The sequence below is a fragment of the Alligator sinensis genome, unplaced genomic scaffold (genome assembly GCF_000455745.1).
Source record: "Alligator sinensis unplaced genomic scaffold, ASM45574v1 scaffold76_1, whole genome shotgun sequence".
Lineage (NCBI taxonomy): Eukaryota > Metazoa > Chordata > Crocodylia > Alligatoridae > Alligator > Alligator sinensis.
Window position 1 is genome coordinate 4203365 of NW_005841865.1, and position 14173 is coordinate 4217537.

At 45.1% G+C, this 14173-nt stretch overlaps 1 protein-coding gene across 1 annotated transcript in view; it reads right to left on the reverse strand.

Annotated features, from left to right (window-relative positions):
- The window catches only part of LOC112548021 (keratin, type I cytoskeletal 9-like), a 19468-nt gene extending 5646 nt beyond the window's left edge, over positions 1–13822 (reverse strand). Inside the window, exon 1 of the mRNA XM_025191996.1 lies at positions 13753–13822. Within this exon, the coding sequence (XP_025047781.1) occupies positions 13753–13822 (70 nt within the window). The remainder of the gene's footprint in view (positions 1–13752) is intronic.
- Between the last annotated feature and the right edge of the window lie 351 nt (positions 13823–14173).

Below are 14173 nucleotides of genomic sequence, written 5' to 3' on the forward strand. Positions count from 1 at the left end.
AATGCCGATCACCACAAAAATTCCCCCTGGACTTCTAATGCATTAGTGGATAGATTCATGTAGTTTAACTGATGATTGTCTACTTTATATACCTCCCTAGTGGGTATCATCTGTGCATATGACAGAGCTGGAAGATAGCGGGAATTTCCCATTACTCAATGTTCCAGTTCTTCGGGCAGACTATGGAGCAGTTTTCTGCTCATGATTTAGGCTTTCTAAGCACAAGTATGAATCTAGGAGGCTAAGTACACACATTCAAAAAGCCTGAGGCACAATCTATCTAATCTACATGGCTTTATCTAAGCTGCTTAGATTGGATCGGGAGTGAGGGGAACTCAGGTTCACCCTTTGGTGGGCGGAGGCATGCAAATACCTGCACTGACTGAGGCCAGAAGGTGGGGGGTGGTCGTGCCTCCCAGCCTGCTGGAGCTCAGCCAAGCAGGAGCCATCCCTGAGTGGCTGCCAGGCACATGCTCCTAACCCCACATTGTCACCACAGATCCTCCCCCAGGTCCCCAGAAAAGCCCCAGAGGGGGCCACCATAGCATACCTCCCCCTAGGCAAGCCATGGTGACCCCTTACCCCCAGGGTCATCCTGGAAGCCCAGGGCTAAGTGTGGGGGAGGGCCTGTGAAGACGGCATGGGCTCAAGAGTATAAGACCAACAGACAATCGGGACTGCCCAGCTCTGTAAAAGGAAGAACTGGGCTTGGAAGGGCCTGAACCTTACCTCTATGGAGTGTTCCCCTCCCTCGCTGCCTGATGCTAGCCCCCTGGGCTGCCCAGTGCATCTTGCTGGTGTTGGGCTGTGGGGATGGGGGCACTCCATAGAGGGGAGGATTAAGCCCCATTACCCAATGCTGGCCTCTTGGGCTCCCAGGTGTGTCCTGCCAGAGCTCAGCACCAGCCTATGGGATGCACCAGGCAGCCTGGAGGGCTTGTACCAGGCAATGGGGACAGGAGCGCTCCAGAGAAGGAAGGATAGGGCCTCGCTGCCTGGTACAAGTCCCCCAGGCTGCCCAGCAAGTCCCACCAGCTACTGCTAGTGCCGAACTCTGGCAAGGTGCACCAGGCAGCCCAGGTGGTCCTTGTTGGGCATCGGGGCCTGATCTGTCCCTCTCTGGAATGCTCCCACCTCCGTGGCCTGGTGCAAGACCCTGGGCCACCCAGCATGTCCCATCGGAGCCCAGCACCAACAGCAGCCAGCAAGGTAAGCCGGACAGCCTGGGGGGCTTGCACTAGGTGGTGGAGATGGGAGTGCTCCATAAAAGGGCAGCAGTGGGGGGAGTGGGGAGGCCTCCCCCTGCTGTGCGGGGCCATGTGATGGGGGGCCTCCATTTCTCCCCCCCGCCCAGCTGTGCAGGCAGGAGACGGGCTTTTTTGGCTCCTGTCTGACAGCCCCAGGCTTCAATATACTGTTCTAACTTAAACCGATTTAAGTCTAATAGCGGTTCTCAACTGGTGGCCCAACCAGCACACTGCTGCAGTTCATGTGACATCCAGTTAAAACATTTTTTAAAACGGATACACAGGAAGTAAGATGTATGGGTACATTGAGAGTTGCAAGTGTGGTCCACTATGGCAAAGAGGTTGAGAACCATAATACTACATCCATCCAAGTCTTAGACTGGGTTCCACCATCTTGAAACCAGTCTATGTATGCTGAACTTATGTTCTATTACAGGTTTAGACCAGTTGCCAATCACTTATATTGGTTTATGTGTAATGTCTGTACCTAGCCTAAAATTCTAGTTTAGTCATAGTAATCCTCACTTAAATTAGGGGCTCATTAATTTCCCTTTTTTGAAGAAAAAGGGATGGGGATGGAGCATCCAGCTCAATCTGTTTGCCTTTTCTACTGAAGTACTGGAAAGGCATTTAGAAGGCAAAATATAATATCTGAAATTTTGCCTGTGAAAGACCTGAGTGAATATTGATGCAGAACTTATGGATCTGGCACAGGACAAAGAATATCTTTTTTTTCTTTTCTCTCAATTCTATTACAAGAACAGTAAGTGAAAAACATACTGGTCTTGAAGTTGCTAGTACTAACTTGTCTTGGCAAGGTGTTCCTTTCATGAGCAATTATTTACATCCAGTTTTCACACGCTAGAAAGTGTTTGGTGTCTAGCTCTAATGGTTCTTTAGAAAATGGCCAAATTATGTGTCTACTGAAATAAAAATAAGCAGGATCAATCAAAATTGCATGATTTTAAAGGCCAGTTATGTTGATTTCCCAGAAGAAGAATGCTGCAGGCTGATGGATTGTATACAGCTTTCACTTTATTGCATAGCTCACAAGACAGTGGGCTTAGGTTGATGGGCACCCAATAGATATTATTACCTGATATTTTCAAGTAATTTCATTTGTACCTATCTCTCTCGCTTTCTTTCTCCAGAATTTGAGCCCTTGTTATCTGATGGGCCGAGTGCTTCTGACAAACATGCATAGAGTATCCCATAATTCTGTGTGATTTGAGGGACCTTAGTGCCACACACAGGGTTCAACCTCTGGCTCTATTTCCAAGCTCTTCTCATCTGATCGCATTAATTGCAGAATCTCAGGAACTCCCAATATTAGGCTCCATATATTTTGCCATGATATTTAGATTTAATTGTTTAACGCTTCCCTTAAATCAGGGGTTCAGCAAAATGCGGCTTGGGGGCCAGATGCGGCCTCCCAGGCCATTCTATCCGGCCTGTGGGGCCCCTAAAACATTTAGAAAATTAATATTAATCTGCCCTGGGGTGCTTGTCATGAGGCCGTGGATGGTTTGCTGAAACTCAGTAAGCATCCCTCTGCCCAAAATAGTTGCCCGCCCCTGCCTTAAATGCAATATTCTTGACTATACTGTTCCAGATGCTAAGCTCTTGTTACATGGATTGGATGAGGTTTTTTATTGCAGGGGTTAAAGTTCTGTTGCCATTTTGTTGCCCATGGGGTAAATCTTGAGTGCTGAATATTTGGATCATTACAAATGGAGCAATTGGCAGCAGAGTACAGTTAGACAGTAAAATGGCCAAATGCTTTTTAAGGGTTTTAACAAATCATGCTGGGTTGAACATCATAAAGGGTAATATATATGTTCCCATGATAGTTTGTATTGTTTACACGAGTAATATGTGGAAAAAGATGGTTTTTTTAGAAAGAATGAGTTTCAAGTTTCTTCTGAAGGCCATTTTAAAGATGCATTGCATGTATTTTTTTTTCCTCATTTGCTCTCAATTGTGTGGGGTTTTTGTTTGTTTTTTTTAATACTCTTTAAGGTATGAGCATCTTTCCCTCTTTGATTTTGTTCTTTCCATTTGAACAAACATTTGCTCTCTCCTTATGCTTAGAAACTAACTGAAATAAGCTTGTTCGCATTTAAGTAAATTAAGCATAAAATTCATAAAACACTAGATGTAAATCATGGGTGACCTAGTTAAGATTATTAAAATACTTTATCACTGAAATGTTGTAATTTGTTTTCTGACCATATGAGCCTTCTTATAACTGAAGCATGCTTAGTATGGCCACCTTTGGTGCAGTGGGAGCCCTGTTGCTTCAGATGCACTCTTGACTTCTGTTTTCTTACACTTGAATTCAATGAAATCTGATTTGCTTCTTTGCACTGATGTGGCTAAGTCGGCAGTAAAGTGGAACGTACCAGGACTTTGGAGATCACTTCGATATAAGAGCGAGGCTGAAATTCCCAGAACTTGGGATGAGCAGTAGTTCACTCTTCATCAACCTTGTCTTTCTCATAGATTTCACAGACATTTGGGCTGGAAGGGACCCTGGGGGATCATTGAGTCCAGCTCCCTGCCCCATGGGCAGGAAGTCAGCAGGGGTCATAGGATCCTAGCAAGATAAGCATCCAAATGCATCTTGAAGGCATTCAAAGTGGGTGCTTGAACCACCGCTGGCGGCAGTCTATTCCAAACCTTGGGGGCTTGGACAGTAAAGAAGTTCTTCTTTATGTCCAGCCTGAATTGGTCACAGCGGAGTTTGTGACCATTCCATCTTGTCATCCTTTGGGGTGCTCTGGTGAACGGATGTTCCCCCAGATAATGAGCACTCCGATAAACTTATAGGTGGCCACCAGATCACCCCTGAGCCTGCGCTTTTCCAGGCTGAAGAGTCCCATGGCTCTCAGCCTCTCATCATAAGGTCTGTTTTCCTGATCATGTGCGTGGCTCTTCTCTGGACTCTCTCAAGCTTCTGCACATCCTTTTTGAATTGTAGAGCCCAAAACTGGATGCAGTACTCCAGCTGCGGCCTCACCAAGGCCAAGTACAATGGGAGAAAGACGTCCCGGGATTTGCTTGGGAAGCATCTATGGATGCAAGCCAGTGTTTTTGCTCACTTTACTAGCCGCAGCATCACATTGAAGGGTCATGTTCATCTTGTGGTCAATCATGACCCCCAAGTCCCTTTCGTCCGTAGTGCTAGCCAGCGTAGCACTGCCTAGCTTATAAGCTGCTGCAGGTTTTTCCTCCCAAGGTGGAGAACCTTGCATTTTTCGGTGTTGAACACCATCAGGTTCTCATCCACCCATTTCCTGAGCCTGTCAAGGTCTGCCTGGATCACTCTCCTGTCCTCAGGTGTGGATGCTTTACCCCAGAGTTTGGTGTCGTCGGCAAACTTGGCCAGTCCACTTCTGACACCAGTGTCCACATCATTGAAGATGTTAAACAGTATAGGCCCTAGGACAGAACCTTGAGGGACCCCACTGGTGACTGTGCACCAAGACGATTGGCTTTTATCAACCACCACCCTCTGGGTCCTACCGCAGAGCCAGTTCCCCAGCCAGTGGATCGTGGTGAGGTTGAGGCCGCAGTTAGCCAGTTTTGCCAAGAGGTGATTATGGGATACCAGATCGAAGGCTTTTTTGAAGTCAAGGTATACGACATCAATCTGTTTCCCCTTGTCCAGGTGATAGGTCACCTGGTCGTAAAAGGAAATAAGATTGGTCAAGCAAGACCTACCCATAACAAACCCATGCTGGGTATCCCTCAGGATATTGCCATCAGCCAGTCTGTTAAGAATGGCTTCTTTGATTAATCTTTTCCAAGACCTTCCCCAGGATAGAAGTCAGGCTGATGGGCCTGTAGTTTGCCTGATCTACTTTCCTCCCTTTCTTGAAGATAGGCATGACATTGACCTTCTTTCAATCTTCGGGCACTACACCACGAGAGCACCAGGAGCTCTCAAAGATCTGTGCCAGGGGCTGAGCTATGATGCTGGCTAGCTCCTTGAGTACCCTGGGGTGTAAACTGTCAAGGCTGTCTGACTTGAAGTCAAAGACTAGCCTGTCAAAGTGTTCCTTCATGAGGTCAGCTTTGATGGAGGGTAAGGAATCTCCCTCACCCGGGCCTCCCTGACCCACAGTGGGCAGGGGCGTCCCATGGGACTGATGAAAGACTGATGCAAAGTACCCATTAAGCAAGTTTGCTTTTTCATGGGCATCAGTTGTCAGTTGTCCCATCTGGTTTAGCAGGGGTCCAAAGTTGCCCTTGCTTTTCCTCTGGCTCCCCACAAATCTAAAAAATGACTTTTTATTATCCTTGATATTTTTGTTGCTATCTGGAGTTCCGTCGCAGCCTTGGCTCTCCTGGTTTGCTCCCTGCAGGTCCGGATCAGAGCAGAGTATTCCTCCTTGGTGGTGGTTCCAGTCCTCCATCCTTTGTAGGTCTTCCTTTTAAGATGCAGGAGGTCCACCAGTTCCCTGGAGAGCCAAGGGGGCTGCTGTGCCCTTTTGCTGCCTTTCCTCTGATGGACTTTACTTGTGCATCCAGGATTGCTTCCTTGAGGAGCAACCACTTGTCCTGAACTCTCCTCCCCTTTGGGTTGTGGCCCTTTTAGGGCCTCACTGACAAGCCTCCTTAGCTTGTTGAAGTCAGCTTTCCTGAAGTCAAGGACTTCTGTGTTACTGACTGACTTGCCAGCTTTATGGCAGATAGTGAAGGTGATCAGCTTGTGGTCACTGTCACCCAGCTTCCCTTCGATCGTTAGGTCGCTGATTGGGTCATCCCCAGTTGCCAGTATGAGGTCAAGCAGCACTTTATTTCTCGTCAGCCCATAGACTTCCTGTGTCAGAGAGAGGTCATCCACGCATGAGAGAGAGCTTTACGACTGCTCGGATTTGGCTGAGCACTCCTCCCACGAGATGTCTGGGTAGTTAGTCTTCCATGACAACCATACACTGGGAGCGTGTGGCCTCAGCCAATGCCCTGGCAAACTCCTCATCAAGGTCTTGACACTGGGTAGGGGGTTTGTAGTAGATGCCCACCATAATATCCCCTGTGCTGTGTTCCCCACATCTTCTCTACATCTTTCTGCTTATATAACTGCTTCCTTCCTTAGTGATTGTCAGCAAAGTCTGATCAAACCAAACCTCTTTTAGCACTGAATGTTGAGCCTCTTCCAGTGGACGTGAAGGTGTAACTCCATAGTTGGCAGAGGTACTATCTATTGCTAAAGTGGACTGACCAACAGTGCAGGAAGAGAGATGTACACTCTTGCACTGAGTTGCTCTTACACTGCTTTCCACTCAGTGTTCCCTCTTACTGGAAGAATCTTCTCTCCTTCATCTGCTGCTATTACAAATGGCCAATTTACTTTTCTTCATGTCATGTCAGTTCCCAGGGAAACCATTTCTTTCCCTTTCTCTATGCCTCTTGATTTCTGCACTCAACTTCTGAATGTTGCTGAAGTGTGTAACTCTGTGACGTACAAGAAACGTTGGGATATAAATAATATATGGAAAAGGCCGCAATCAGTGTGACCTTTATTCTGGATGCCGGTCAGCAGCAACAAGAGCTGGGTTCAAATTTTGGGGTACTCAATACATTTTCACTGTGGCCTGAGTCCCCACCCAAAAATCTGGGATCACTGGACTTGGCTGGGGTGTTCCACATAAACAAAACCTCCTCCTTGCAAGCAATGTAAATACAAAGGACAGATATATTACAGAAAACAAAGGCAAGAAAAACACCAAATACAATTTAAAATACTACCAAATACAAAGTACAGTCTCTAGTTTGCACCTCTTTTTGTACCCCTTGCTCAGGCAGTTTGAGACATGGGGGCTCACCCAAGGATTAGTTTGTGGGAGAAGGGGCCTGCACCCCTATACCTGCCATTCGACAGGATGCCGAGTCCTATAAGCTTCTCTGTGGGTTTCACTGCATCTTGGGGAGCTGCTAGTGAGTGTAGGTCCTTCAGTGGTGCAAAGGGTCCCTCATTGCTCCCTGGGAAGCTGTAGAGTGGTGGTCTCTACTTCCACATGGTGGCTTTGGGGGTGACTCCACCCCAACATTCCTAGTTCCAAATCCCACAGCTCCAGGGGCAAAAACTGCAAAAGAACTCGAGAGAAGGGGAGCCAGGCCTTACCAGGCTCTAATCTAATTGCTCCAGGGATTAATTCCCTCCCCCCCTACCCACGCAGTATTATCCCACTCAAAACCCAGGAAAGCAATGAGGGAACAAAGAAAAGGAGTGGAGAGGAGACTCAGACTCTCTCACTCCCTTGTACCTGAGTTCTCCTTTGCACTGGTTTCTCCAACTGCAGCCCTCCTTGGTATTCCCCCCAGCCTCCCAGCTCCCTCTTCCTATGTACCTTGGGATGATATAATCCTAAATATCCAACTGGGGGTCACCAGGCTTCTAGTGTTTTGTTTTGTTTTTCTCTTAACCAGTTAATTTGAAAAAAGAACACTGCCTAGTTAGCCAATTAGGATAGGGGTCTGCTTTGCCCCTGCTTACCAAGAAGCCAGGTTTTCCTGTTTACTAGAAACAGAAGGGGTAAAAGGTCTAAACAAAGCAGGTTCCCTGCCTATGTGCTGGCATGTTTCTTTTCAGGTTAAGAAACGAACAAGATACAGCAGAGCAAACACATTAAACCTGGTCATATTCAAACTAAAATGGTATTTACAGCAACATGAAATTAGAACACTTTGCAGTACAAAATGCTTGTATATTTTGTGTGTGCATTTCATCAGTAAAAAATTCTGTTTAGTCCTGTTATACTAAATTGCTGACTTGTTTGCCATGTTGGCCTTTTCTTCACATTTCCTGTCTTCCCTGGATGCAGATACTTTGGATATAAACATGGCTGCATTGAATTTTGTAGCAAAACTCGCATTGATGTCAATGGGGAAGGATAGATGCTATTTAGATAGAGAAGGTGGTTGTTACATATCAGTTCTATTTCCTGGATTACAGAGGGGGAAAACAAGCGTGTGAGAACATGATTGTTTTGGCAATTGACCTGTGATTTCTCAGTTCTAGACCTGTTTTCAACTTGAACCAACACTTGCATCCTTTTATTACACTTCTTTAATGTATCAATGCTGTGGTGTTAAAAGTGATATAGTGTGATGATATCACATGATATGTGACAGGTATCTTTCGCTGGTAAGAACAAATAAGCTGCCAGGTAGGAATATCCTACATACTGTCTGGTATGTATGAAAAGACGAGAGAATTAAATTAGTTTACTGACCTGTGAATAACCTTTTATTCGGTTAGATTTTTTTTCACTGTTGGTGAAGAAGGACACATGAAACAGGTGTACTCCTTTTGTATTCATCTTTAACTCTCATTTTTGCTCTTTTTTTCCTAATCCGTTGAGACCTCTCTCCTACCTTTTGACTATCTTTCATGTAAGCATTTAAGAACATGCTATAAGGTCTTTGCCCATAATTAGGGTGACCATATGTCCTGGTTGGGTGGGACAGTCCTGGATTTCATAGGCTCTCCTGGTTGGCTGGCTAAATATGAAGCAAAAGTTCCAGATTGGTGGGACCTCAGCCATACGTGCCTGGCCTAGCTCCTCCTGAGCAGCAGCTGGAGGCTGGGGAGTGGACTGGGCTGAGCACCTCTCCTCCTGTCTGGGGTGGAGGGGGGGGCTTGGGCATCTGTGCAGATAGAGCCAAGATAGTAGGGCTGTGCGAAGCTTTGGGTGCTGATTCCGATTCAGTGGAGATTCGGCTTGATTCAGCGGCCGAATCTCCAAATCCAAATCGATTCAGGAGACTAATTAAAAGGTCTGGATTGATTCGAAGCTCTCTGAATTGATTTGGAAAAGATTCAGAGAGCTTCAGCGATTCAGGCAGCCCCTGCTCGCTGGAGCTGGCCCAGGACTCTGTGCTGGTAAGTAGAGGGTGGGGAAGGGGAGGCTGGAGGAGGGCGAGGGGACCGTGTGGGGACGTCTGCCCCAGCTCCTGACGCTTTTTTTTTAAAGCCCCCACTCACCGGCTGTTGCAGTGGCCTTAGGGCTTCTGGGGGCTCATGGCAGAGCCCCCCCCCGGTGCAGTGCAGGGCAGGGGGGATCGCCCCCTGCCGGGCAGAAGCCAGGGAGTGGGGCTTTTTTTTTTTTTCTTTTTCAAAGAGCCAGGAGCTGGGGCAGGCAGGGCAGTTGTGTGGGGGCTGGGACAGAGGCAGGGAGAGCCGGGGGGCTCGTGACAGAGCCTGTCACACAGCGTGGGGCAGTGGGGACCACCCTCCCGTCTGGCAGCAGCTGGTCAGTGCAGCTTAAAAAAAAGCAAAAAAAAAAAGGTGGGAGAGTGGGCAAGGGATGGGGCTGATTTGGCTGATTTTTGATGGTGGCCAAATCTCCGAATCAATTCAGGACAGTGATTTCAAATCACTGAATCAAATCATTGTCCCCCGAATCAGCCGAATCTGAAGTGAATACTAGTTGCTTTGCACAGGCCTACAGGATAGGTGCCTGTCCTTAGCAGTGTCATGTTCTGCTGCTGGGGCTGTTGCTGAGGCCCAGGATGCACGTGGCAGCCCAGGTGGCTGTGCAGTGTGGCCATGGAGCAAGGGGGACACTGCACAGGGGCCACTCCCAGCCAGGTCCAGCCTTTGTGCTTGGGGGATGGAGCCTGGCCATGGGCCTTCATGCTGTCCCATCCTGCCATCAGGGCTCTTGGGATCGGCAGGGTCAGCAATGTGTGTGCATGCATGTACATACGTTGCTTCCTGTCCCGGATTTCCTTACACCCATTCTGGATTTCCTTCAAAATAATATGGTCACCCTACCCATAACGAATCTGGAATCTGATTCTTTTATTACCTCTTTGAGACATATATTGTTTTGTGAAGCCTAGCAGGAGTAAACTACCATCCAGAACAGAGTCTTTTGACAAAAGTACGAGGGAAACCTTGTTTTCTGCTTCTCAGTACTTCGTGCTTAGTGGCTAGATCTTACACCTGTTCGGCAGAAAGTCTATGTGCCACTTTTGATAGAGGGTGGGTTTCACCTTATATATGGGACATATAGGGCCTGAAAGTTTTGAAAGTAACATGGAAGACAACAGCAATGTATTATATAGATCTTATTCTTATTTTTACACATATGCCATATATGCCATTTATATGTAAAAAGAAAAATAAGATCTATGTTATGTATTACTGTTGTCTTCCATGCCAGAGGAGGCTGCATTTCTTTCTTTGTGTGTGCATTTACAGTTTGAGTTACTTAGGGTCTTAGTTACAGTTTAGGGTCTTTCAGGCCCTATATCATGTAAAATGTTACTGTAACTTCTTAAGATTAGCAGAGGTTGTAAGCCTACTTACATTTTCACTACTATATCATTCATTAAATACTTAAGGAAGGGGCTACACGGTTCTGGAAATATCACTTGATTCTCACATGAAGGGTAGACATGATACAGTATTTTTCACCTGCCCAAATATTGCAGTTGGGTATCCTTGTTTGTAGCCTACCCCATCTGAACAGTTTTTCATTTTTCTTCTATGACCTGTCAGTATTGCTGGAGGTTGCTTTAAAAGGAAACTTTTTTCCCAAGAAGTTTTATTTTTTTTCTTGAGCTGCTTGGAGCTGTGTGGGTGTTTTTTGGTGGGGTTTTTTTTTGTTTGTTTGTTTGTTTTTTTTAGGATGAGCTCCTTTTTCATCTCTATATCCTAGCTGTAAATTATTATTGGTGTTGATAAGGGGATAAATGTTAAAGGGCTCACAGTTTACGCATCTTGAGACTCTTATCCTTTCCTCATATTTTCTCTGAAGCAGTGTATTTGTTGTTTGGGTGTTTACTGTCTGTAGAATTTAACCTCCTTTTTACAAATTTCCATGTCCCGTAACCTATTCGGAGGAGGTATTATAAGGAGAATAACATTGTCACAGGACACTATGGAATATTCACCTTTTGTCCACTAAAGAATACCTTGCTGGCAGAAAGGGAATGAGGATTAATGGTTAATACAGAGGACTGCTTTTCTGCAAACTCATTGATTTACTCTCTCATTGATTTACTATATAATTTTTGTTCTAGTCACTTCACTTAGTGCCTCAGTTAAGCCACCAATAAAACATGCTTATTAAGCAAACTGGGGTTATAAAGTTGTAATTAATGTTTGAAATGCTTTGAGCTGCTTAGGGCCCAGTATTTCATGTGGTGTAACCCTCAAGAAACTTAAACTTCAGCAAGGATAATTATTAACATTAATATCAATACTCTGAACCTAAGTGGGTTGGGTGTAATTTTTAAAAAGTTTTAGTTCACAGGCTTTGTTTTAGCACTCAGACAACATTTTCAAATAATTTGCATATCAAGTTCTGGAGGGTGCATGTGCAAATCAGGTAATTGCATGCAAGGTGGTTAATTAGGAGCATCTGCTTGCGTGGGATGTGGTGCTCATATCCCATAACTTGGCATGCTTATTCTTTTGTGCCTGTTTCCTTTGTAAATCTGATTCAAAATGCCTTGAAATACTTCGGTGCATATAGTTTATTGCAATAAACATGAAAAGTCCAATGTATTCAGTACATGCATCTGTTTCATTTAGGATGTTGAAGATAAGCTTTGGTATTGTACCTTTTTGGGAAAAGTCTGGTAGCATTTAATAAAGGTAAAACCCATTAATTTTCCTAGTTAAACTGCCAGTAAATTTAAGACTTAAGTCTTAAAATTTTTAGGCCAGCTTGAAAAAAATCTCATCCTATTTCCATTAAAGAGAAACAAAGTGTGGTCTGACTGGTGGTTTTGGTCTAGCCTGGAATTTGAGAGAGCCTGGTTTGAATTTTTGCTATTACAGGCTTTTCAGATGACTGTGGACAGCTCATTTTGCTACTCTATTCTTCAGATAGATGGATTTTCTACCCACCTATAAAATCTGGATCACAGTATTTACTGGAATGCTGTGACGGTTATGGGGTGGCGCCTTCAAATTATAGGAAGTTGGGAGCAATATGAGCACCTATGATATCTAATATAGATAAACCATCTCAACCTCTACCACCTTTGTAAGCTTTTGGACTATCCTGTAGAACAGCGTTTCCCAACCTTTTTCATCCCATGGCACACTTACACAGCCTCTCTCATCCCATAGCACACTGGCTGGACGCAGAGCTGGGGGGTGGGAGTGGCGTGTGACCGGATGTGGAGTGGTGGCAGCATGGGGCGGCAGTGGCAGCACTGGTGGCACTGGTTGGAGTTATGCCCTGCCAGAAGCCATGCCCCCACAAGATCCCACACTAGTGGTGATAATGTCTGACAGCACACCAGTTGGGCAATGCTGCTATAGAATCCTATTGTGTGATTTCACTTTTAAGTCTCAAAGGACAGTTTAAAAGAAAAGCTACTGACAGGTGACAATTTTCCATGAAAGTGTCTTCTATGAAGTTCTTGTATTTTTTACAATTGGTGTAGGGAGCAACAGACTTGCCAAAATCCACAATGGAAATCCCTAGCAGGGCTTGGGTTCAGTGTTATAGCCACAGTACCAGCCAATTTTCACTTATTTCAGGACAAAACTACTAATGTGATGAAATGCATGTTTACTCACATAATTGAGTTGGTACATTTTTGCATTGGAACAGCAATTTTTCATCAGTAGACTTTTTTGAAAAAAAAACAACACAAAAACATTTGTTTTTAGAAAATCATTTTTTTTTCCCTCCAGCAAATAGAAATGTGGGTTGTTTTGTGTGTGTGTGTGTGTGTGTGTGTGTGTGTGTGTGTGTGTGTGTGTGTTATGAAAACCAAAATAAAAGAAAATTATCTCTTCTGTAGATGGGAAATGAATATTTCCCCCTTTACCTGTATTTTCTAACTAGTCCTGATACTGTGTTCATTACTGTGGTATCTGAATGCATCATTTTACAAGAATGCATGTGCAAGGGTAGCCAGTGATATGTGTTTGCATTACTGTGTTCCAGGGATTCGGATTACTGGGGTGGTCTTTTAAATAATAATGCAAAACCTGACTGTGTACAGTGACTCACACATGACTGAGTGCATACAAATGAATCATGAATGGAAACTTGGAAAATAACTGCCTGCATTTTAAAGTGTCTCTCTACCTTTACTAGACATTTAGTTTACTTGTTTGGAAATTAGAAAGCTGTCACAATTAGCATATTTTTAAACAAGCTGTTAGAACCTAGGTTGTATGTATTTTTTTTTTTTTACTAGTGGAGAGATTATCCTGTGTTTTATTTTATGAAGGAAGAAAATACTATGCAATAAAAGATACCAGCTCAGTTAATAGAAGAAAAGTCCCAATTTATTGGAACAAGTGTTGTGCTGCTATTGTGATGCTGTTGTTTTATCTTTGTAACCATGGGTGTGATGTAATTGATAAAGAAAATGTTACTAGATTTGTAGGATGACCCAGACCAAGGGGCCACACTGGGGTGGGGCTCAGGTGCCGCACTCTCATTGGGTGTTTTGCCTCCTTATCTCTACGTACCACCTGCCACAATTTGATGTTAATGAAAAGGATATCGGAAGGTGGTACCTGACTGTCGTAGGGTACATTTCGATGGGCGCAGGTATGGGCGTCTTCTGTGGGGTTCTGCCTCCGCCATTACTCCACCCCTTTCCACTTAGGTGTTTCTGTGATGGTGTTGGGGTACAGACATAAATGAGCGTGTCTACCATCTGTTGACAGGCCTAGCTTTGGCCTTGCAGTACATGTCTGCCTCTTCCGCAGGCAGCCATGGCTCTTCAGGGTTTGCCCCCCAGTCACAATTCTAATTCACAGGCAAGCCTGTATTGGGCTGATCCCTGTGGGTAATTTGGGGCCATAGATGCTATGAACCCTCTCTGAATCCCTTGCTGGGACTTGGCATCCACAGGGTGGTCAGATTCCTGTCATGGGAGCCAGAGCTGGGTTGGTCTCTGAGATGTCCTTGGCTCCGATGGAAGGAAGAGGCATG